This window comes from Melospiza georgiana, chromosome Z, assembly GCF_028018845.1.
Source record: "Melospiza georgiana isolate bMelGeo1 chromosome Z, bMelGeo1.pri, whole genome shotgun sequence".
In the NCBI taxonomy this organism is placed as follows: Eukaryota; Metazoa; Chordata; class Aves; order Passeriformes; family Passerellidae; genus Melospiza; species Melospiza georgiana.
In genome coordinates, this window is record NC_080465.1 from 72,794,843 (window position 1) to 72,818,493 (window position 23,651).

A 23,651-nucleotide genomic window follows, 5' to 3' on the forward strand; every position below is an offset into this window, starting at 1 on the left:
AATACCCCCAGGAATGGTAACTCCACCACCTCCCTGGGCAGCCCATTCCAACATTTAACAACCCTTGCTGTGAAGAAATGCTTCCTGATGCTCAACTTCAAGATCTAGTGGGTCACCATCCCAGGTAGGCTCACTTACCAGCTGTGTCAGGAAGTTCTCTTTCACACTCTCCAGGAATTTCCTAGACCCCCTCATGTCTCCTACAAGTTTCCAGCAGATATCTGGCAAGTCCTAGCCTCCCACAAGAAGGAGGGCTGTCAATGTGAAACATCAATCAGGTACTTACAGAATAGTTCATCTTCCTCTTCACCCTGGGTGGATGGTCCATAACAACCCCCACCAGCATATCTGCTTTGCTAGCCTTTCCCTTGATTCCTACCCATCATCACTACTCCTGAGTGCTCTATGGCCAAAACACTCCCTGAAATACAGAGTAACCCCACTGCCCGTCCCTTCTGAAGAGCTTGTTGCCACCTACTGCAGCTCTCCAGCCATGAGAGTCATCCCACCACATTTCCATGATTATGTCACAGCTTTCCTGCTGGTCATTGGCCTCCAGCTCCTGTTAGTTACACATGCTCTCTGCACTGGTGTAGGGTAGCAAGCAGGAGGAGGCAAGCAGGATCTACCTACTATGGTGCCCAGTTAGGAAAAACAGTTATTTCTCCCACAAGCAGTTTTGCCACTTCTCCTGTTTCATCAGCTCTTGTCACCAGCCCAAACATGAATATGGCTCTTGGTGGTGGTCTTACCAGGAGACAGTGATGGCAGGGTGAGTTCATAGTTGATACAATAATGGTTTAAGATTACATGGGCTGCAGGCAGAGGAGTGACAAACTGCCCAGCCAATCTGGGCAATCTCAGAATTAAATGTTTTCCTGTTTGGGTGAAAAAAGAAAAAGTGGTTCTTCATTTCTGTGCATGGGGTTCCCAGCTTTATGGCCAGTGACATTTCAGCTGATTTGGATGTTTCATGACTCTGCTATGGAAATGTGTGTCGTGTTGCTGTTCCACCCAGGGCTGGTGCAGAAATTAGGGTCTGTCATCCCCACATGTAAAATACTGTGTTAGAAGGAGAGGAGAGAACCTAGCATGGGAAATGCAAATCCCTCTAGCTTCCTGCTATTGCTGTTTGTTTGGAGATGGCTTAAGATGTAAAAATAAGTCTGATCTGTCAGTGTTTGCTTTACTAAATTTTTTACATGCTGGTCTGGTACTGTGCAGCTCCTGTGTATCCTGCCTGGCACACAGCACCCGTGGGGCAGCTCATCACCCTCTGATTCAGCAGCAGCAGGGCATGCAACATAAAACCCTCCTCTGTCCTGGCCATGCTGGGGGGGTAACATAAGGTCAAGTGCTGGGATGATTCTTCTCAACTTCCTCTGGAGCTAATTCTTCTGCAGGATGAAGCTCAGCATGGAACTGGTGGATGGGATACTGTCAGCATCTCTTGGAGGCTTCTTGCAGTGGGTTCTGTTGCCCTCCTTGTCTGGCACTAGGCACTGCATGAGCTTGCATGAGCTCAAAGGAGAACTCTCAGCTCTCTACAGCCCAGAAACAATGTCACAAAAATTGCATTGAATTTCAAAGCTTTCATAGAATTCATAAAACCCCTTTCATCAGCTGTGCTTTCCAAATATCACCCTTTAAAAATTTTTTTACATCTATTTATCTTTTTATAAATTCTGTTTCATGCCTAGATCTTGTCCAGCATCTCTGGCACAGTCTCTGCTCAAATCTCTGCCTTCTTGCTTAGCTCCTGAGAGTTTTCACCCCTTCCAAGGTTAATTAACGAGGTTAAGTTTAAAGTAAGGCACAGTTCCAAGTATTAAAAGATCAAAGTATGAGCAGATGCCTTGTCTCTATGAAATCTGACTTTCAGTGCATCTACCCCTAGAAGCCAACTCAAGATGGAGACTTTCCTGGCCTTTGCATTGCATTTCAAGATGCTTGTCACATAACTTTTGCTCGGAGATTCATGATTTAAAAATGGCAAGGAAATGTTGAATAAAAGGGCATGGCAATAAAGTCCCAACTCACATGGATGAATGTGGCTCTGTATGTCATATTTTTGGAATGACACCAAGTAGATGGGCTTTCCAAAGCCTTGCTAAAGTAATAGCAAGGGAGTACATTATTAAATGTCTCCTGTATTTTATAGGGAGGATCCCTTTACAATAATAGAGATCCTAATTCATGTGATACATTGTTTGCTAATGCATTTTTAGATATAGTCTCAAATGCAAACACTCCCTACATTCTTATACCAATTAATGCAACAATAAACTACATGGACCTTGTGACTTAACATATCAATGAAATATTCACACTGATATTTTTCTAAATGTGTGTGAAAGCACACCTGTCTACTGTGCACCTGGGGAAAGACCAAAAGGAACAGCTTATACCAAAAATTTTGCCTTCACACAGTAGCAGTGACTAGGGTCAAGTCCTGTTGCTGGTGGCTGGTTGTGCTGATAAGACACCACTTTGTCACCTCCTTTGTAAGGAGGTTTTTCAGTTTCCCTTCAGATTAATATAAGCAGAGATATAAACAATTGGTAGTCTATAAGAAGATTTAGAAGTGAATAGCTGCTCAGTCTGAATCTAGGATATGGGAGAAGGAAGGCATTTTTAATAAAAGAAGGGATGAGGTTTTCAAGAACTAGGACTCCAATCTCCCACTGAGAAGTATTTTTTCTCTAGCTTAGAGAATTCAGTACCTTGTGTTTTCAATACTGATACCTAAAGTATTGTTTCTTTCTTTCTTTCTTTCTTTCTTTCTTTCTTTCTTTCTTTCTTTCTTTCTTTCTTTCTTTCTTTCTTTCTTTCTTTCTTTCTTTCTTTCTTTCTTTCTTTCTTTCTTTCTTTCTTTCTTTCTTTCTTTCTTTCTGTACAGATAAATTTTCTGGCTCAACTGTGAAGTGTAAAATTCAGCTTAAACTTAGGAATCATTTCAGATGAATTAAAGCTACAATTTTCAGGGACAAAATAGCTTATCAAGGAAATGTCTGTGTGTATCCTGTTGAAAAGTTGGAGAAAGACCCTGTCCTCTCTCCCATGTCCTTTCCCTCTCTGACATTAGTAGTTTTGCTATTGACCCCAGAGTCAGTGGCACCAGGAACAGACCAAGGGTCTCTTTTTCCTGGATTCTGGATATCCTAAACCAAATCTACATTTAGCAGTGACTTTTCATAGCCTGGCAGGATGGGAACATTTTTATCATGATTAGTAACTCCTTAGGGGATTTTTATGGACATAAAATGTGATGAACACCACTGTACATTTTGTAAGGATAGGTTAAGAAGGCAGACTGCTTAACTTGTGGTGACCTCCCACAGAATTATCATAGCACTGTGGTGTAAGTCTGCCGGTCAAATGTTTCCTCCCTGCAATGCAATAAACATCCTGGTAATTTACATTGGTGTAGCTGGTGATGAAATGTGCCTGAAGCACAGATGTGTGCGAGGCAGCGGTCCTGGGGGTTCCCGTGGGAGCTGTGCTGGGATGCTGTCTGCACAGACACTAGCTCCAGCTGTGGGGCAGGACCTGCTCCTGCTTTCTGGCCCCTTCATCCTGTGCTAGAAAATTCCTTCATGCAATAGGTGTCCTGATACAAGATTGGTTCTCAAAGACTCTGTGGCAACACCAGTAAATATCTCTGACCAGTGGTCTATTCTATATTAGTTTGGCTTTACTGTGGGTTTTTTGCTTGTTGGGTTTTTTAAGCTTGGATGTTTTCTACATTCCATTTTCAGACTGAAGGGCATAGTTCCTGTCATAGACCTGCTTCTGATCAAATTCTTCTTTTTTGCTCTTTCCTTTTTTATGTGTTTTGTGGGTTGCTTTTGTTTGTTGGTTTTTTGACATTCACATTCTATTTGCTGTTATCTGGACAAATGGTTTCTATGAATCATACTAAATGTTTGTGATGTTCAAATGACACCATCAACAGATGGTAAATGTACTGTAGCACCACCAAAATTCCGTGGCATGGCTAAGAATAATTTGGGATGTACTGCCACCTAATGGCTTTGCTGGCAGTAAAGGAAATCAAGAGTAAGCTTGGCTCCTATTAGATTCAGAGGGAAGGTAAAAGGTTTTCAGTTACCATGTGCAAAAGTGTATTTAAATTACAATGCTGAAGAGAATGTGTGCAGACTTGGCTATTTTTTGACTGTTTGAGGTGCTGCAGTGTTTCATATCCCTGCTCTGGGTCTGTCACAGGAGTCAGTAAGCGAGGGCCACATTTGTATTTTACTGGCATATAACTTGAAACATTCTTGAGTCTGTGTCATTAAACTTAATGGTTCTTCTTAAAACAGAAGTTCAACAATTTTGCATTCCAGTTTCAGAGAGGTCTTCCTTTGGCTGTTGCTTGACCTCTCTTAGTGGTAAAAGAGAATAAATAAAGGCAGCCTGTGGCATTCTGAAAAAAAAAAAAAAAAGGAGTTTGTCAGCATGTCTCTCACCTCCTCTGCTGAGAACCGCCTTCCTGATGCATTTTGCCATGATTTCTTCTAAGTGCAGAAAAAATACGTGCTCCCAGCAAGTCTTCAAATATTTCTACTGTGCAAAGAGATTTCTTTTTTGCTGCCATTAGCAGCAAAAATTTTTTAGCCCTGTTTAAGCCTGAGCCTCAAGAGCCATGAGGTGCTGGTCAGAGTCAGCAAAACAGCTGCTGTTCAAGGTAGTCCTCTGGGATCCTGCCTGGGAAATCCCACAGAAAGGGAGGCACAGTTCTGCCTGAGTTATGTACAAGAAAATGATTGTTACTTCTGTAGCTGATCAGGAAAATGGTAAATGGTTAACAGTGAGAAGTGTCTTCCCTTGCCTCTGCAGCCCCAGCTCTGGCTCTGTTTCTGCACCATCGAGAACTTTTGTGGAGATGCTCTGAACACACCTACACACCTGTTTCTCTCATTGGACCTGTATTCAGTTCCCCTGACCTCTTTCTCCCTGTCTGTGTGTTCTGAATGCACCTTGTTGGCACCGCACCATTCCAGGAGCACACTCGGGCGCAGGGGCCGTTGTGTGTGTGGCTGGCCATGCACAAAGGGAGATCTTGGTAGAAGAAACCCTGCAACTGAAATGTTACTGCAGTGGGGGTTTTTTGTCACATTTGCACCACCCAGGAAATGCTCCAATTTTTGATTTGTTCCTTGATCAACTTAAAGTGATGATTATATGCTAACCCCTCTCCTTGGAGCAACCCTTGGCAGCCCTGTGGACTATGAAGTGCATGGCACACTGTCCTACCGTGTTGTCACTTTGCAGCTTCTTAATCCTTTAGTCTTCCCCTTGATGACTTCAGGAGAAGTAAAGAATAGTAACTTCTTTTTCCTGCTGCATCTAGTCAGTGGCAGACCTGTCTGCTGTCTGATATCCAGAAAACATAAATTAAAGATGCTCCTAAAAAACTGTGTGTATCTCTTCTAATATGGTTCACATTTCAGACTTAAGTAAAAGGGTGTGGGAAGGGTATGACTGCATAAAAATGCAATAGTTACAGAAATAGGCATGTTTGAAATGGCCCAACTGGGTAAATGGTCTAGCTATGAGATTAACTTGCTTAAATCCCTCAAGATTTGAAAACTTAAATTCACATTCAAAGTCTCTGATGTAAACAGTTCACATATTTATTCAAATCCTTTTCTTTAAAGAAAACAGATAACGTGCTAAAGTTTACTCTGCACATGATGGCCTCTGTGAGTGCAAATGATTCTAATGAAACAAGGGAAACTCTCAAAGTATTTGAAGTTCACTCTGTCAGTGCTCAATAGACTGCATCCCTGATTAATGCTACAGACTCAGGACTGATCAGTGCTATGGAATTGTTCCTCCAGGGAAACAAAACCCTGCCCAGCCTTCAAAGAAATAACTGCTGGCAGTAAAAAAGTCACTTTGGAAATATGCACAGGGAAGTTATATATAGTAAAGAAAACTCTTCTCTGCCCTGGGGAAAGCATGTAAAAAAGGGTTATGGGTCAAAGGGAGAGTTTTCTTCTCTGCAGTAAGAGGACCAGTGAACAAGAAACACAGACTGAAGTTTGTCAGTGTGTGCAAGGTTTCCAGTAAAGAGTGAGCTGAGACAACTTCTCAGCATGACCTCTTCTTACCAGCCTGCTTGCCTGAGCCCTAGGCTGAATCCTAGGACAGGAGGCTTCTGGCAATATTACGCATACATGTTTCTTTCCAGCTTCCTCAAGCTTGCAGTTGGGTAATCCTGACCGAGGATCACCCCTGGTCCTAATTGATTTGCACCCAAGGTCACTTTGGCTTAGGCCCTGCATGCCCAATGGTCACAGTGTTGTTTTAGCAATGATTTATCCTCCTACACCCAAACGAGCTCTCTGTCCTTGCGTCGGATGGTGCATGCACAAGTGGGAAATTCAATTTTTCACTTCAGCTTCAAAATTCCACTAGGGATGAAGTTCAGTTAAATCTCACGTAACTTTGATCAGTTTGTATGAAATGTCAGTTGCCAACAGGAGGTCAGAGGAAGTAATTTAAACTGATTGTTTGTAAAGGAAGCTATCAGTTAGGGTTTAATGCATTTGGCCCGAGATGAACTTTAAAGCAGGATCTTAAATTGCTTTTGGGTTGGTCTTCCTCTCAGCTGATTCCAGCAAGAACAGTGTTGCTGTTCAAATGCAGTAACTGTTTTGGTAATTAGGTTTTTTGAGTATATCCTAAAGGACTTGTACAGTACACCACCAGTCAGTTCAGGAGAAAGAGCAAAGGGATTTTTCCAGTACAAAAGGGACAGCAAAATATGGGACAAATAGCTTTTCTGTATACATTGCAGATGTAAGTTAGCAGGAATTTTTTTTAAAGTCTTCATCTCAACTAAAAAAAATGTGATATTAACTACCTGCCTGCCCCTTTTCACAGTTTAGCAGCTCATTTGGAGTGATGGATTTGAACCCAAGTATAATTTAATGCAACAGAGTTGGGAACTCTGCATTTTCCTACCGGTGAATGTTGTCACTCCCTTGGTGTAATTTCCTTGCTATTCCTACCCAACTCTGCCTTTCCTGAGGTGATACATAAACCTCTCCTGCAATCAGGCTTAGTGTTGCCATCTGCATAAAACCATTTCCTCACTCAACAGATGTGTGATGTGTGAGAGTCACTGCAGACAGCAGCAAAATCTCCATTCAGCAAAAGTCATCAAAACTTCTGCTTACAACTCAAAAGGCTCAGTTCTCAATAGCCTCTTCTGGATTCATACACAGCTGCTGGCTCTTACCACATCCTGTGCACTTGGTTCTCGCCCACACACTACAAAAGTGTCAGCAAAGCTGTGGGCACTTGCTAAATCTTACAGTACTGATGTCCTGAGTTGATTAACAAATTATTAGTAATTGTTTTAGTAGGTTGGTGGCCCAAGCATAGCCCTGGGCTGTTCTTGGCAGAGAACCAGCAGAGGGAGAAAAAGGAAGGGTGTCCTTGCTCAGGCAGCTAGGCTAAAGCTAAGCTCACATCAGTTTAACCTCTGTGTCCCTTTTGGAAAAAAATTCGTTCATCTATTTGGGCTCATCTTACCTTGATCATGTTTTTCACATTATCTGAGCTACTCCTGGCTTTGGGGCTTGAGTGCCTGTAATGGGGTCTTCATCTCTCTTTTCCATTCTCTCCCTTCCCATTGCATTTAGAGGCTGGAATGCTGTTAAAATCCACGTGAGATGAAATTAGGTCATCACCTTCCTCTCAGCTGTTTGTTTCTGGCAGCTGGTCCTCCACAGCAATGCACCAATGGGGCAGGTCAGTAAAAAGCTATGAGTGTGGGGAAACGATGAGAAAAACTTCTGTAAAACCTGGGATGCCTCTGGGGGTAAGAAAGGCCCTGTGAGAAAGACCCTGTGGTTTTTATCACTGGAGTCTTTCTGAAATCAGAGCCAGCCACATCTCACAGCCAGAAAGCAAGCTGGGTCAGAAAGTTGGCAGAGCTTTTGGTTCTGTTTTGGTCATTGTCCGAAGCTGATGGGCTGTGAACTCTGAAAGCAGAGCTCTCCTTCCCACCACTGCACTTTTGAGGATTGAAGTGTTTATGGTGATGGGTGTGGGAGTGAAAAGGGGTTTGGGTGGAAAGCTGAGCTACTGGGATACACTGGTGTGGGATGAGCTGGAGGGATAGGAGGTCATGTCTCCTCCCTAGTCACAAACAACTGCTATGAAGATCCTCTAGAGGAGAGAGTTTTCCATGTGGTGTTTTCCGCACCATGGGGCTGCAGATGCTCACTTCTCTTGGGCCACCACCTATAGATGAGGCCAGATATCACCAGCAGCTCATTTGCAACCCCCAGCCGCTGAAGGGGCAAAAGAAGGGATAGTATTACCATAGAGATTTTTATACTTAAGAGTTCTACAGAAGTGGGCAGGATGCTGGGAGAATGTAGCATAAGAATTCACAGTTGTTAAACTGATATTTTTATAGAGTTGTGGAGGCGAAAATATCTTTCTTGTATTCAGTCCTAATTTATTGCTTTTGTTGCCTATTCCCATTTTTGTTTGCTGGGGTTACAGAAGATACTTTGGAGACATATTTCCCTTAATTTATATGGCTTGTTGTCCTCAGAAACACTGGAATACAATGAGCAGTTTTCCACTGCCATTGTGCCCAGTTAAGTCTGCATGTTTCATCCTCATGCAGTAATTTTGTCATGCATAGGTTTCTGGTATTTTCCTTTCTCTCCTCTGCTCCAGCTTTGCTCTCTGCAGCTCAAACTGATATGTACATCCCAGACATTTGCATCGATCCAAAATATTTTGAATAAGAAAGCTTTGGGTTACACGTTCTTGTAATTTGCTCAAAAATTAACACTTAGAAAACTGCTGCAGTGTCAGTCTGGTTGTTCTTGCAAAGCAGTCCTCACACAAGGGCAGGTTTTTATACTGCACCATATTACGTAGTTGAACAGGTATCTTGGAAGTCCTCTTTTGGTCTTAGCCCTCCCTTCAGCCTTCTTGGCTAGGCTGTGACTAGCCAGAGGTTTAGGCTCTCACTGTTGTGCTGAGCCCCTGACCCACATCCATGGGAGCAGGCAGCTTCCCAGAGCCTCTAGCAGGCAGCTGATACTAAAAACTGTCTTTTTGTGCTCTTCCCTTCCCCTACTCAATTACAGCTTAGAACTAATTTTTCAAAGCAACAAAATCCTTAATTTCAGCTGGACAATTTCTATTCATAGCCTTTTTTGCCTTATTTTGACCTTATTCACCCTTAATGCTTTTCTTTGAAGACAGAAATACAGGAGTTAGAAAAAATGGGCTTGAATCAAGTCTAGTTTATTGATCCTTAGGAATATTTGCTGCCTTGCTGCACTAATGATGGCTCTTTTGTATGAGAATATGATGTATTTCTGTGACACCCACACAACCTTTGGGTCCAAAGGTTAGCTCAAACCTTTTACTAAATGCCAATTTGCAGGTAAATTTGTCTGCAGAGCAAAGAGAGACCAAATTCTCATGAAAACCCTAGTATGAGACAATCTGGAACATTAAGAGCAGTGACTGTGACTGGGCCAAAAGAGTAGAGAGCAATAGATAGATAGATAGATAGGTAGATAGATAGAAGGATAATTCGCCACCAGTGTCATGCTTCTTTCATATCAGGAAAAGCATACTTGCTGCTCTGTATTTCAGTTGTGAAGGGCTCACCAGGGCTTTGGCAGCATCTGATTGTCAAATACACCAAGGGCTCTCTCAGCACAAGCTTGGATTGCCCAACACATGCTGAATGCCAAATTATTTTACTGAAATTGGTAAAGGCTGCAGTAAATCAGGGGTGACTGAAGAGTAACCACATATGAACTAGTTTGCCAGTGCATTGTGCTATTAATGATTACTCACCCTTCGTTAGAGCACAGCACAAGCAGCACAGCTGGTGTACCTAACCATTAGCCAACGGATGTTTTCCCTTCTGTTCTGACTAAACTGCTGAGGGGGGAAGGTGCTGTTAGGGTTACATATTAATCATATCCACTGTGGAGGGGCTGATGCCATCAGTCCCTGGAGTGGGAGCTTGACACGTCAGGGGAATTGTCACCCCAGCTCCAAACCAGTGCTGCTGGGCACAAAGAGTCACCCGCACCAGCTCAGGGAGGGAGTGGGAATTCTGGGATGGATGGGTGCGCTGAAAGACAGAGAGGAAAAATGCTTGGAGGAGAAGGCAGCAAGCCAGCAATGAATGGCATAGAGGCCAGGGTTGTCCTGTCCAAGCCACACGTGGGAGTCTTCAGACAGCCACTCCTCAAACGTTTCTTCTCCTCTGCAGAGGCGCTTGGCTGGCCATGGGGCTGACCTCAGCTGATGGACACACTGACTAAAATCAGGGCAGGTACTGAACAAACAGGAGCCCTCCTGAGCTGCTCCTTGGCTGCTCCTTAGTGCTGGCCTGAAACCCGGGACAGGATCTGGAGGGTTGCCTCAGGAAGAGGCAGAAAGCAGCAGTGGGGTGAGGCCATGCTGATGCATCCCTCGGCCAGTTTCTGTGCTGTGCCTGCTCTGACACCACGTCTGACAGTCTGATTGCTTGTACGGGCTGCTCGGCTTGGAAAGGCGCTGTCCCAAGGGTAATATTTCATACACGTTCTTGTAATTCATTGAACCCCCCTTTGCTCTCATGGCAACTAGCCACCTACATGTATTTAATCCAAAAATAAGTGTTGTAGATTATAAATAGCTCCTGCACACACTAGGAACGCATTTCAAGGAAATATTTTGACAGGACGCCTGAAAGAAGAGTCAGTTAGGAAAAGCAGCTTGGTTCAGCTAAGTGCCAAGGTATGCATTGCTAATTTCCCCTGTTGTTCAGTGGAAATGAGTTACTATCATTATTGTTCCTTTGCTTGCTCTTTTTAACTAGCCATTATTTTTTAGACAGAAAAATGGATTTTCTAACTTTGGTTAGTAATGGCTGCCAGAGGTATAATAGAGAAACATAATTTTCTGGAATATTGAGATCTGCCTCACCTCTTTAAGAAATCAAACTAAACTAAATATCACTCCACATATACTTTTTTTCTCTGTATGTATGTCTTTTTTGCTTTTTTGGGTTTTGTTTGTTTTGGTTTTTGGGTTTGGTTTTTCTTTGACTGAAATACAGACCTGAAAAAAGCTATTGCTTGATATATGTTAAAAAAAGAGAAACACAATTTTGAAATACAGTATTCTGGCTGCAAAAGAACATGTGGAGTTACAAGAAAAGTGTAGCTTAATTCTCCAGTGTTTTGGTCCTTTCAGACCGCTGCTGAGAGATGCTGAACATTGTAAAGCACTTTCATAGAGCTGGTTGATTTATTTTTCCTTTCACAAGAACTTGGATCGTTGTTATCACAGTGCCCCAAGGCCTCAAAGACCTCACTGTGCATTTCCTTGAGGACACCTGGAACATGCACACCATGAATCACCGGGCACTGCCCGACATTTTGCGTGACCTTCTTGCAAGATGCAGGAGACCAAGCCCTGCCTGCTTGTAGTACTAAAGGACCTGCAGAAGGGTAAATGTGGAAAGAATGTATCTAGGATTCATTGGTGTAAAGCACGCACAATTTTTCCTTGTGGCAAATCAGCCACCCAGTGACAGGCAAGGATTAGGACTCTTTTAGCCTGAAGTCAAACCAGATGTAAATTGCTTGTTTTGGAGAGAAAGGTCCTTCTCAAGGCAAAAATCTGTATTTATCCTAACAATTAACACCTCAATAAATGGACATCTGAATGTGGATTTTCCCCTTTTCTGGCAGGAAAATTATCTTTCCCAACATGCTCAGTTTGCTTCCTGCCTGTTCTTGACAGACCCTGAAATCTCCCACATTCATCACTGAAAGCAGAAATTCAGCACTCTACAAGCTCAAAATAAGAGATTTTCACAATTCTTTTTTGTCATAGATTTTCTCCCCTGCAAGTGTCCCACACCACGGCCTTAAACTTCTGAGTCTCTGGCCATCCACTGCAGGGATAAGGCCAGAAGCAGTACCATTAATCATGAAATAAACACTGACAGATTTAGATAATTTCGTGTACATTTCACACAGCCATCCATAGAATTAAAAAGCATTCTCTGTTAATCATGGAGGGTGCCTGGAGATTCATTTTCCTGCAATGAATGTGCCAGAGCCTATTTCTGAGTAATTTATTGTTGATTTGTCAGAGTGGTCAGTCCTCATAGAAAACAGTCTTTTATCTCTGACACAACCAGCACAGCTTTAATGCGAAGGGACTCTTTAACTGAGACAGTTTAAAAACACTTGCCTTTTGACCCCTTTCTTTGAGATGTGATTGAATGTGTGGAGTGTTTTTGCAAGGAGTGCAGAATAAATAAGCAGTGAGTGAGCTGTCACAAGCCGTGGAGTGAAGGTCGTATTCTTCTTCTTCTTTTTTTTTTTTTTTTGCTTGTGTTTTGCCAGATTAACTTCAATGAGACGGGTGACTGGTCTGAATCAAGCCCATTTCTGTGATGAGTTACATGTGTTGCTCTGTAGGGCAGAATGAAACTTCCCAGTCCAAGCTGCCTTATTTAGAAGGAAATCAGATGGAAACAAATGTATCAGAATTAATAAGGCAACAAAACCATCATGCAGGAGATGTAAAGCATGAAACATACAAGCATTTCCATGTCAGGGAAAACTGCAATGTTAGTGCAAAACTGTTGCTTCCACTTCATGTCAGGTTGATTTTCAGTTTAAATAACCCACCCAAGTCTGTGAATGTGGGGGGTTATATTTTTGTAAAGTTAATTTGCCCACTTATAAATTACATGGAAGTGAAAACATTCCTTCCTTGCTAGATTTAAAGGTAAGGGTAGAGGAGTTGTGCTTGTATGAGGGTGTGACCCAGATTTCCAAGGAGGGCAGGTGCAGTCAGCACCCCAGGATTTCAATCTGTGGCATACCAATCATCTCAAGCCTCCCTGCACCTGGCTTTGCCCATAGCTACAAGAACGATGATTCCATAGCCATATGAGCAAGGAATTTTTGCTCCCCAAGAGCACTCAAAAACTTTGAGATTTTTATCCTGTTAATGCATCTACCACTGGAGAGTGCCCAGGGCTCCACAGGAGCCTGAGCCAAAGAAAACACATCTGGGAGGAGATGGCACAGCAGGGACACGTGCACGGAGTCTCCAGGCTGCATTTGCTTTGGCACAGGCTCCAAGGATTGCCATGAGCAGAGCAGCATGAGGGCTGCTTTGCTTCCCCCGTGTCACAGGCCTTCCTCAGCTCCCCTGCGTAGCTCCAAGCATGGGAGCACGCTGAAGGAATTCTGCAGGGAGCTATGGAGGGGTAGCTTTCTCACAGGTGTAGCTACAGCTACCTGAGCTGCCTGGAGCTGTGTCAGGCCATAGCTGCAAAACAGCTGCACAGCCCATGAGATAATGTTTCCTACTCTGCAGGTGAGATGGCAAATCTGTGGGAGGCATCATCTATACAGACCAGATACCTGAGCTGTCTGCAACTTGCTGTGGATGGAGTCATAATGGAAAAATTTTGGTTTAGCAGCTAGGATGAACAGTGTGCAACACTCCTTGAAGAAATCCGCACTGTGAGCAAGTTAGGAAACTATTGCTGCATGTTCTAATATTCTATAGTGTAAAACATAACTTCTATAAATCTCCAATATTTTTTCACTTTTAAAGGTGTCTATTTTATTAACTTGATACTGCCATCAGAACAAACAAATACTTGAGACTTTACATAAGCCACAGGTGTGGCTTGATGCCTTAGTCACTGGAACATTTTTCTTAACATTTGCAAACCATTGCAAGAAGCTATTTTCTTCTATGACCAGTATTCTATACTACAAAATAAAGGCTTGTCAGTTAATGATATATAATTAAAAACAAACAAAACACCTCCCTTTATTTGTAAATTTTCAGTTACCATGGATTTTTCACTAAGATTTTTCACTAAGGTTTTCTCTTGCCCCTCTGTGTCTAGTCTCTGCAGTATTTGGCACAGAGTTTGCAAAATAAATCCCAACACCTTGCTGGGGATCCACCATAATCCTAAATGGGTCAATGGTGTCAGAGTCTGGCCATTTACAGGGTGTTTCTGTGGCATGCACACACAGCACTCTTGAGTGTTGCACTTCCTTTGCCAACAGCTTGTGTGCTGGAACAGGGCTCCCCCAGCTTCTTTTAGTCAGAGAACACCTTTGGCTTGTGGAAAAGAAGGAATACTTCCCAGGAATATCTTCCTCTATGCTGCCCCCACAATGTCCCTCTGCAAATAGAAGAACACGTGCTCAAATTTTAGGTCAGTTTGTATCATCAGATCTAGTTTCCCACCTACTCAGTTCCTTCTCCATACACGTGGGAAATGCCTGTTGTTAAAAAGTGATTTCTGGGTCAGCGACCTTCCTCCCCAAAACCCAGGGCTTCTAGAACAGGACACTGGCATGGGATGCTCATGAAAGGAGAAATTTAGGTGGATAACCTTGTAAACCTCAGAAGCACTGTGCCTTCATTTTGACTCTTACAAAGACTGAGTAGAAGGGGTCTGTTTATCTTGCTGTCCATGCACTTAGAGCAGTGTGCCAGGCCTTTCAAAGGAGCCCAGACTGAAAAGGCGCACATAAGATCTGCAGAGGTTGATGGTGTTTGATAGCTGGGATGCCATGGAAGATTTCACATTCTTCAGTTCTAATCTCTTATAACAAAACGGAATTCAAACCTAACCCCTGAAAAAATAAGTCAGGTCTGGTTAGTGTGATGCCATGTCCCATGTATCCACCAGGATTTGTTTTTGGTGGATTAGTGCTCTCATTTACGTGTTTTCTTCTTGGTCAGCAGTGTTATTGTTTTAGCTGATACTTTCAAAAGGTGTTTATTTTTGCTGCTAATCTAAGATGAGCCCTGTAATTATCTGCAAAATAGAAGCAATTCCTTTCTGTAGCTGTGATGCTCTCTGGAGGCAGTGCCTGATGCTTTCTGTTTTCTAACATGCCTTTTTCCATGGCTATTTTCAAAACAGTTGCATCACATTTCAATTGCCTTGGTCCTTTGTTGATGTGTTTTACCAAAAATACCTCAGACAAAAAGCAAAGACTTTTTGTCTCCTAGATGGATTAAGTACCATTCTAGTGTTTGTGATGAGAAGTATCTTTCTCTGCCTCAATATTTTTATTTAATGCAAGTTTTGTTGGGCATTTTACATGTTGGGCGGTAGCACAGAGTAAGACACCTCCTTGAACTTACTAAGCAAAATAAATAGAATATTTTAACTTCCTCAGTTTCACACCTTTTTAAGTGGTAAAAGAATGGCTGGAACAAAGAGGGAAGAAGAATAACAGCCTTTCTACAGTTTTTAGCCCTTCTTCACCTTGTCCTCTGCTCTTTACCTCCCAAAAGTAACTTGGAGCTGCTGTGGCTATGCCACTGTTTTCTCACCTTTTTCTCCATTTTCCCTGCTCTGACAGATGCTTTGCTAAGTGCTCTACCATCATCTTTCAGGATGTAATACCTGTTTACCCTGCTCAGACTTTATGGTTCCCTAACATTTCTTCAACTTTTTTTTCTTTCCTAGATTTCCTCTTCTTCTTCTTCCTCTATTTTTGTTCACTTTCTCTCTCTTCCTTCCTGCCCCAGACCTGCTTCTAGGGGATCACTTCTGAGAGCTATTGCATTCACTCCTAGCCTCTGCCTGTTTATTCCTTGCTTCATGCAGCTTTTTACAGACTGGGTAACTGTTGATCATGTAGAGGTTAGGAAGAAGTTTTACCTCTATCTAGAGAGAGGGAGAGAGAGAATAATTCAGGATTTTTTTGTTATCTCTCTGTTATCTGATTCTGTATTTTTTTCTGAGATGGAACACTGCTCTAGGTGCCTCCTGGAGTTCCAATGGTGTGGGAAATCTTTACTCTGCCCAAGCCTGAGTGAGTGTGTCGTAGTTGAGCCTGGATTGTGCAATATTCCTTGAAAGTGGAAGTCTGGATCTGGATTTCCAGGTTCACTTTGGGCATTAACCTGGAAGGGACCCTAATCCATGAATGGCCAACATGAAGCCTTTCAAAGTATCTACTCAAGATGTTCCTGCAAATCTCTATTTTCTGTCTGTTTACACCTTCAGCCTTGCTCTGATGTCCCTGAACATGTCAGTGCTGACAGCTGGAGACCTGGCATTTGATGCAAACACAATGCTGTAGTGGGATTAAGATTATTTACAATAACTGGTTACTTGCTTTGTGTTTGAAGAAGATGGAAAACACACCAATGAAAATGTTGTTTGCAAACAGATCAAGAATAATCACAGTGTATACTTCTGAAGACTGCAGTGAAACATCTAAAAAAACCAGCCAACCAACCAAAAAATCCTGTGCTCCCCTACCCCCACCCTTCCTCCCCAAACATCATGGTCATAGGTTTTTTAAGGTGGGAGTAGAAAGGGGGTAAAAATAATCATCTGTTTAGGATCACTATCAAAGTTTCAAATCTATGGAATGCATTTGTACTGAGCCTATACAACTGCCCTGGTGGAGACCAATGAGTAGTTGATAATTAATAATGGCCTAAGATCTTCATGCATGCAAACAACCTCTGTATTTCTAAGGAGTCAGGGATAGTCTGAACATCCTTCTCCTCATGTTCAGAGGCTGTGCCTTTCCACTACAGAAAAAGCCTCTTTGGAGGCAGTAATCAAGGTTTGCTTCTAGGCTATTCCAATTACCAGCAATATCCAGAAAGGAACTTGAATTTGTATTATTAATTCAACAACATCATTATGAATGAACTGCAGGAAACAATGCATCTTCTTCCTATGTAAACAGTGTAAATAAAACTTCTGATAAGCACTTTACTGCATTGAATTCCTCATTCTTTCCTTTGAGAGCGTTCCAAAGTTTAGTGTGCAGCTTAATCAACTTCATACGTGCTTGAGTTGGGCAAGTCAAAACTAACATGACCCCGCACAAGAAAAAGCATCCCTCGCACGAGAAATCCCATTCTGCTTATTTACTATATATGAAAACAGCCCCAGCCATTCCTTCCCTGAGGCAACAGGAACTTTTCCATGTTTCCTTAACCACCGTCACCCTTCAACACTTTTCAGGACGAAAGCCTTGTTCTCAGGATGACCCTGCCTGCGTGGTCATTAAAGCTGAGATGGAGCTGATGAAGCAAAATGACCAAACGTCCAGCTTTAATGTATTCAGCAGCAATATAGTCACCAACTGCAAAGTATGGTGCTGTTTAACCTCTCTTTTCTGTCAACTATTGACCACACTGAAATCCTTTGAATATGAAACTTTGGGCCCTGCTTTGGCAAAGACCTGAGCGCAGGATTAGCTTCACCTGCAGGTTACCATCTTTAAATTAGCAAGGCTTTTAGCATGGGTTAAATAAATACATATGTAAGTTAATAATAATATTTTTTAATTAAAAAGATAGCAGTGTGTTGATACAGTGCTATGTGGGTGGCAAAGATTAAAGAATAGGCAGAGAGACAAGTAGTTTAGGTAGTGAATCAGATCTTCACTGAGTGGCAAAAATTCTGGGAAAAAAACACCTTTTTGGAAGCATACGTATGCCAGGCCTATATTCAGACCTTTTAAAATCAAAGTCCTTCTTCGTTCATGACCCTTGGGTCTGGGCTGGAAATCATCCTAAGGATTTTGGGTCTGTGTTCTGGGATTCAATCTCTTTAAAAAAAGAAGTGTTTTGGGAGGGTAGGTGACCACTTCTGGAATGTGTTAATTTAAATCCTTTGTTATCTATAGACAGACATCACAGGGGTTACAGCAGTGCAAAACTCTCTTCATTTCAGGCCTTGTCACTGGATACTTTCTGCTTGGAGCAGGAGGGTAAGGAACACGGCGTGGAGACAGGTGTCTCTCGATCTCTGGGCTCTGGGCACCCAGGTCCTGCTTTTGTTCCTGTTATCTCCAAATCAGGAGAGGCTGCCTGGGAGAGGTGAGGGCTTAGCCCTGTGAGAAAGACCCACAGCTTTCTCTGGCTTCAGGACAGCAAGTCCTGCCTTTGCTTACTCATTATTTGTATAAAGGAAAAAGAAGTAATTATGACAGAATAAACATCTGAAACATCTTCTTGAGAGCAAAAGCTAAAACAAATGGGGGAAAAAAGTCTGCCGTGCAGCAGTCCTTTGCTTAACTGAGCACAGTAGCACAGACAGTGTGCAGTGCTGCCTAGAGGAAATACCTTGAAGCTGGCAGTTCACAGCACAGTCGGCAGACCATGAAGACAGTGGATGATGTGCAAGTAAGGAAAAACAACTCAAAAATCCGATAATTTCCCAGTTCATCTATAGTTAGGTTTTTTCTTTCCTGAGTACTGTACAGCATACCAAAGGGATTAACAGTTTAATCATAGCTGATTCATATATGGGGATCTGCATTTTTATTTATTTATTTTGTTATCAGAAACTTCCTCAGAGACATGAGAACCTGAGGCGCAGAATGGTGAAATTACTTGTTTAAATGGTGCCTGCAACAGGGAGAATAATAGAAGCGTGTTTCTCAATCTTACACCCTTTTATTACTCCTGTGCTGGTTTAACAGAGGAATTACAGCTCCTGGCATAACCCTGACTTTCTGGCTGTAATGATATATGAGTACAACCCATTGCTCACATTTCCCTGATTTTTTGACTGCAAAATGAGGTCTTTTACACTGCAGGTGAAAGTGCTGGAAAGGCTGATTCGCACTCTGTCATGTCCCTGGAGCTTCTGGTACCTGTAAGAAGTTACATGGTGATTAAAGCCAATGCATCTGCCCAACACTTTGCAAAGGCACGGTGGTTCTGCAGGTTCGCTCCCCTGGTCCCAGGCAGCTTAACCGTTTGCAAAGGCACGGTGGTTCTGCAGGTTCGCTCCCCTGGTCCCAGGCAGCTTAACCGTGAAAACAGGATATGGTACAGCGGGCCGGACCCGATGCGCTGCTTTGTCGGAGTCTGCTGTCATTAATCTCCGTCTTTATAAATGGTGGGGAAGTGGCAGCTGTACACAAGGATAAACAGCCGTCGCAGCAGAGAGGCTTTGAACTGCTCTGCTCCTTTGGGGAAGAGATTTGAGATAAAGCCGAATCTGGAAAGCATCAGTGGTGGTGCACCGAGAGCCGCTGATCACCCCCGCCGCTCCGGACCTTTCCACCACTTTCCGTCCCCCTCACCCTGGGGCGGGCACCCTTCTCCCCCTCTCCCCTGCCTTGCCCGCAGCCGGGGGGTCGGGAGCGGAGCGTGGCTTTGCGGGGCTGTGTGTTGATGTCCCCTCACTCCCTCCGCACATCTGCCGCGACCCTGACACATCTGGCCGCCGCCCCGCCGCGGGGCAGCATCTGCCGGCACATCTGGGCGCGCGCGGCCCCTCCCCGCGGGCACATCTGTCGGCGGCGGGGGGCGGCCCCGCGGCGGGGCGGGAGGAGCGCGGGTCGGCGCAGCCCCGCCGCCGGCCGGGGCGGGCAGAGCCGGCGCGGCGCGGAGGGGAGCGACGGCCCGATGGGGCGGCCGGCCGGCAGCCTGGCCCCGCTCCGGCTGCTGCTGCTCCTGGCGCTGGGACACGCCTGGACCTACCGGGAGGAGCCGCAGGACGGCGACAGGTGGGTGTTGCGATAGCGAGGCTGCTTCTGTGCGTGTCCTCCCCATCTACCACCTTCTTTTTCTTTTTTCCTACCCTGTGGGGTTTTTTTAATACTCCGACTCCCCGCCTTGCAGGGAGGTTTGCTCCGAGAACAAAATCGCCACCACCCGGTACCCCTGCCTGAAGCCCACGGGAGAGCTCACCACCTGCTTCAGGTGAGCGCCGCAGCCGCGGAGGACCCGGGGCAGAGGGGGCGCGGGGCTCACGCGTGTCCCGGCTGGGGACTCGCTGCCCGCGGGGAAGGCGGGGGGGACACACGCGTATGAGTGTCAGAGGCAGGGACGGCAGCTGTGCCAGCTGTTTGTCTCCCCCCTGCTCTGTGCTAGCCCAGCCCGGCGTTCCCACGACCCCGTGGACCGCGAGCAGGTAACTTGGTCACATCCCTCCCGCGTTCCGCATCTCCCCTGGCAAGTCCTGCGGCTGTCCCAGGGAAGGGTTTCGGTAACTCGCTGCAAACGTCACCTCTGAGACATCGCTGGAGAGAGAGGGCGCGTGTGGTTCTCGTTGCTGTACCGAAGCCACAGACAGTTTTGGTACGGTGAGAGAGGCTTCCTCTGACCTGGGTGTCCGGGACCACATGGGAGCTATAGCTGCATCAGTTACAGGATAATCAGCGAGATCGTCTGGATTTGTGCTTCACAAAACGTATCTGAAGTTAGGTAGATGAATCACTCTCAGAATGGGTAACTTCTTCAGCAATGGGGGAGAAATGCGGCAGAGGCCTCTGAAAGATTAATCTAACCACGAGTTTTCATTTTTCAGCTATGTGTTTGAGAAACGTAATCTATTTAATGATGATAGCTGTCCAGAACTGTCAGTAACTGACAGTGGATGTGCTTTTTTGAAGAGCTGTACACAAAGTATGAGCACACACCTATCCCTTCACTGATGCCCTCAGGTTAGCCTCATCCCCACAGACGAGATGTTTCATGTATGAAAGCTGCTTCTTATGAGAGGCTGCTTTGTGGAGGCAACTGTGCTCTGCCTGTGTGTGTATGCTTGCGTGTGACAAGGAGCCACTTCTGTACACCAAAAATACAGTAACACATGTAGAAAGTGTTACAGAGAGTGTCCATCTCTTCAGAGAGTGTCTATCTCTTCTGTTTGGCATTAGTTCCAAGGAGCTGTAGACAAACATTGCAGCAGTGCTGTCCCTCTCCCATGCTCTCGGGCTTGTTCATGCCCTCTGGCAGACACGGACACCTGGGACAGTGTCCTGCCACTGCCCAGTTCTTAGGAGCATTAGCTTCCCCCCAGTCCCTGGGAAGGGCTGTGCAGGGAATAGAGACCACCCTTCCCTGCATCCCTTATCTTCTCTCTCTCCTCTCTCTGTGAAGGTGAGGCAGAGCCCTCTTACAAGCAGCTCTGTAGCACCCAGTGGCAACACATTTTGGAGAGGGACAGTGAAGGTTTTGCAAGTTCTTGGTTGAAGCTGCAGCATTTCTCTGGTTTGGGGGCAGAGCACTGGGGTGGACAAGACAGTTCTGAGTGGGGAGTTACTGATTGAAGAAGCCAGAGTGGGAGCTGCATAAGACAGTACACACATGACCATCCTCCTCCTTTGTACGTGTCCCAAAATCCATCTGAGGAAAGTGATTCTGCTTTGTGTGTGACAGACGAGGACTACACAGGCTCCACTGGCAGCTATGGACCACTGTGCAAAGAAAGCAGGACTCTGTCCAGCTGCCAATTCCCACTTCTTTCATCCTTCCTGAGGTATTTCTGACCTTTGGGCTCTGGTTGTGACAGGCCTCCCTCCCCAGCTCTCCCTCTGCACAATCCCAAGCGATTTTCACTGTCCCAAATCAGCACAGTCTGTGTGGATGAGAATTTGGAAATTGCTGCCTTGACTTCTTGGTTGTTTTAGTTCAAGCACTTTCTTTATCTATGACTTCCAAGTCTCCCTTGCTTTAAAAAAGAAAAAAACCCCATTTCTGTGTAATCATGTCTTTTTAACCTTTAGGCTTGGGTGAGGGCTCCATTCCTCACCCTGCAAGGTGTCCTTCATGAGAGATGCACAAGAGCAGGAGAGCAACTCTGAGAGGGAGCAGCTCTGCACCGAGCACTGACCTGAGCTGGCAGTCCTGCCCCTCGGAGCTGTGGCGTGCCCTGGCAAGGACCTGCAGCATCACCCGCCCCAGGTGGTGAACCCCAGGGGCACCCCACTGCTCCCGGTAGCAAGGTGTGCTCTCAGCAGGCACGTGGGATAACCCTTGGCAGAACACATTTTAATGTAAGATTCATTAATACTTTGAGGTTGAGGCTGTTAAAAAGACAACAGGAAACTTGCAAGTGTTGACTAATCCTGTGGTGCCTCAAGGCGGATTTTGTTTCATAGGACATTCAGGAGCTTAAGGATTCAGTTTTCATCTCTGGAATGACAACCAGCTCTTAAAGAACTTCAGCTTGGTAGAAACTCAGTTGTGGGTTTTAGGAGCTTTCACTCCAGGTTTCAGATAAACTTGGTTTTGCTGTTCTATAGTTTATTCTTACAACACTTCATTTTTTATCTTCCTACACATCTTTATTACAGTATTTCATAATGACAATAGTTATGTAATTTATGTACATTGTTAGAGGTAGATAACAGGATAGTTAATGTCAGCTTCTATTTACTATTAGCAGACACACCTAACTTCTTTTCTAGGTCAAAGTACCATTTGTGTAGAAATTATACAAACTGACACAAAATTTATCATAACACATCAGGCATAAGGCAACGTGCACCACTACTGATAATTTGTTGTGAAATTAGTTAAATAAAATAAGGAATACATATGAAGCTAGATATCAAAATTCCTGACCAAAATGCTTGATAGAAAGTAATACCATCCTTTTATTCCTCCTGCTGGAATTTGTCATGAAAATCAGCATGTTTTTAGAGCACTTCAATAAAAATAGCATCTTTTCATCACAAAAAATATTTCTTGATTTTATTTTTTTTAACCAGATTTACTTATGATTAAAGATGATCCAAGTAGAGGACCAAGCCAGAAATGGGGCCAAGCACTGAGAATATACTGGCATTTTTCCCTGTGGTCATAGCAACCACGTACACAATCAGACATTTTTTTTCTTTTGAATGTGTGCAGTCTGGCCCTTGGTTTAGTTTGATTTGTGATTTTTTTTATATGTCCTCTGTATTTGTTTTCATAAGAGTACAAAAGAACAGATGCAAAAAGGAGAGGGAGCTTATACAAAATCTTTTGTGTGGAAATCTCATTTAAACTTTTGTATGTAACTGCATAAAGTACCCAGTACTGATGTCCCCATCAGGTAGGTATGGAGAGGAATTTCTGCAGATTTATTGATAGCAGTATGGTCCAATAAGACTTTGAATTCCTACTGTATGCCAAATTAATCAAATTTTAGGAAATTTGGGCAGCATGAGAATATGAAGCCCCACTGCCTTGTTACTGTCTTCTCCAGTTTGGATGTGATGTTAACCTATTTCACTCTCATACAGACTTTGTTGGCATAAAAAAATACACAAATGTTGCATTTTTCTCCAGTGCCTGTGACAGTTCAGTTTGTGCATCCTTGCAGTAGTCCTTTCATTACAGTCCTTCCTTCATTTCCGTTTTAAACAGTGCTTCTGTATGTTTTTGCTCTGGTCCAGACGGAAAAGCAGCATCTGGGGCAGGTATTTCCTTGCTTCATCATGAGTGTGGACCTGTGTTCCCATAAGGGAGTGGTAGTGGTTATGTCACTTCCAAATTCAGGAGGATCAACATCTAATCTATTACAATTTATTAATTGCAGTTTCTCCCTTCTTAAAAACCAACAAGCATGATTGCCACAGTAACTGTTGTACATTAGGAGAGCTAAATATTTTACTCAGTTAGAATTCAGAGAGTGTAGTGAATTATTCAGAATTATTCAATATGTGTACTTAGAAACATTTTCTAGTGGGAAGCTGTTAGAAGCTGTAGGAAGATTCAAGCATGAAATGTGGGAAAACAAGAATATTTTTATTGCCCGACTATGCCCATCTCCTTGCCTACTAGACACTTAAATATTGTTGTAAGTTGACATGAAAGAAATAATCTTGCTGCTCCTCAGAAAA

At 43.9% G+C, this 23,651-nt stretch overlaps 1 protein-coding gene across 2 annotated transcripts in view; it reads left to right on the plus strand.

Annotated features, from left to right (window-relative positions):
• The first annotated feature begins 19,439 nt into the window (after positions 1-19,439).
• Positions 19,440-23,651, plus strand: part of CCBE1 (collagen and calcium binding EGF domains 1) — a 92,195-nt gene continuing 87,983 nt past the window's right edge. For both annotated transcript variants that reach the window (XM_058043926.1, XM_058043927.1), the window contains exons 1-2: positions 19,440-19,544; positions 19,660-19,740. In XM_058043926.1, the coding sequence (XP_057899909.1) occupies positions 19,444-19,544; positions 19,660-19,740 (182 nt within the window). In that variant the 5' untranslated portion in view covers positions 19,440-19,443. The remainder of the gene's footprint in view (positions 19,545-19,659; positions 19,741-23,651) is intronic.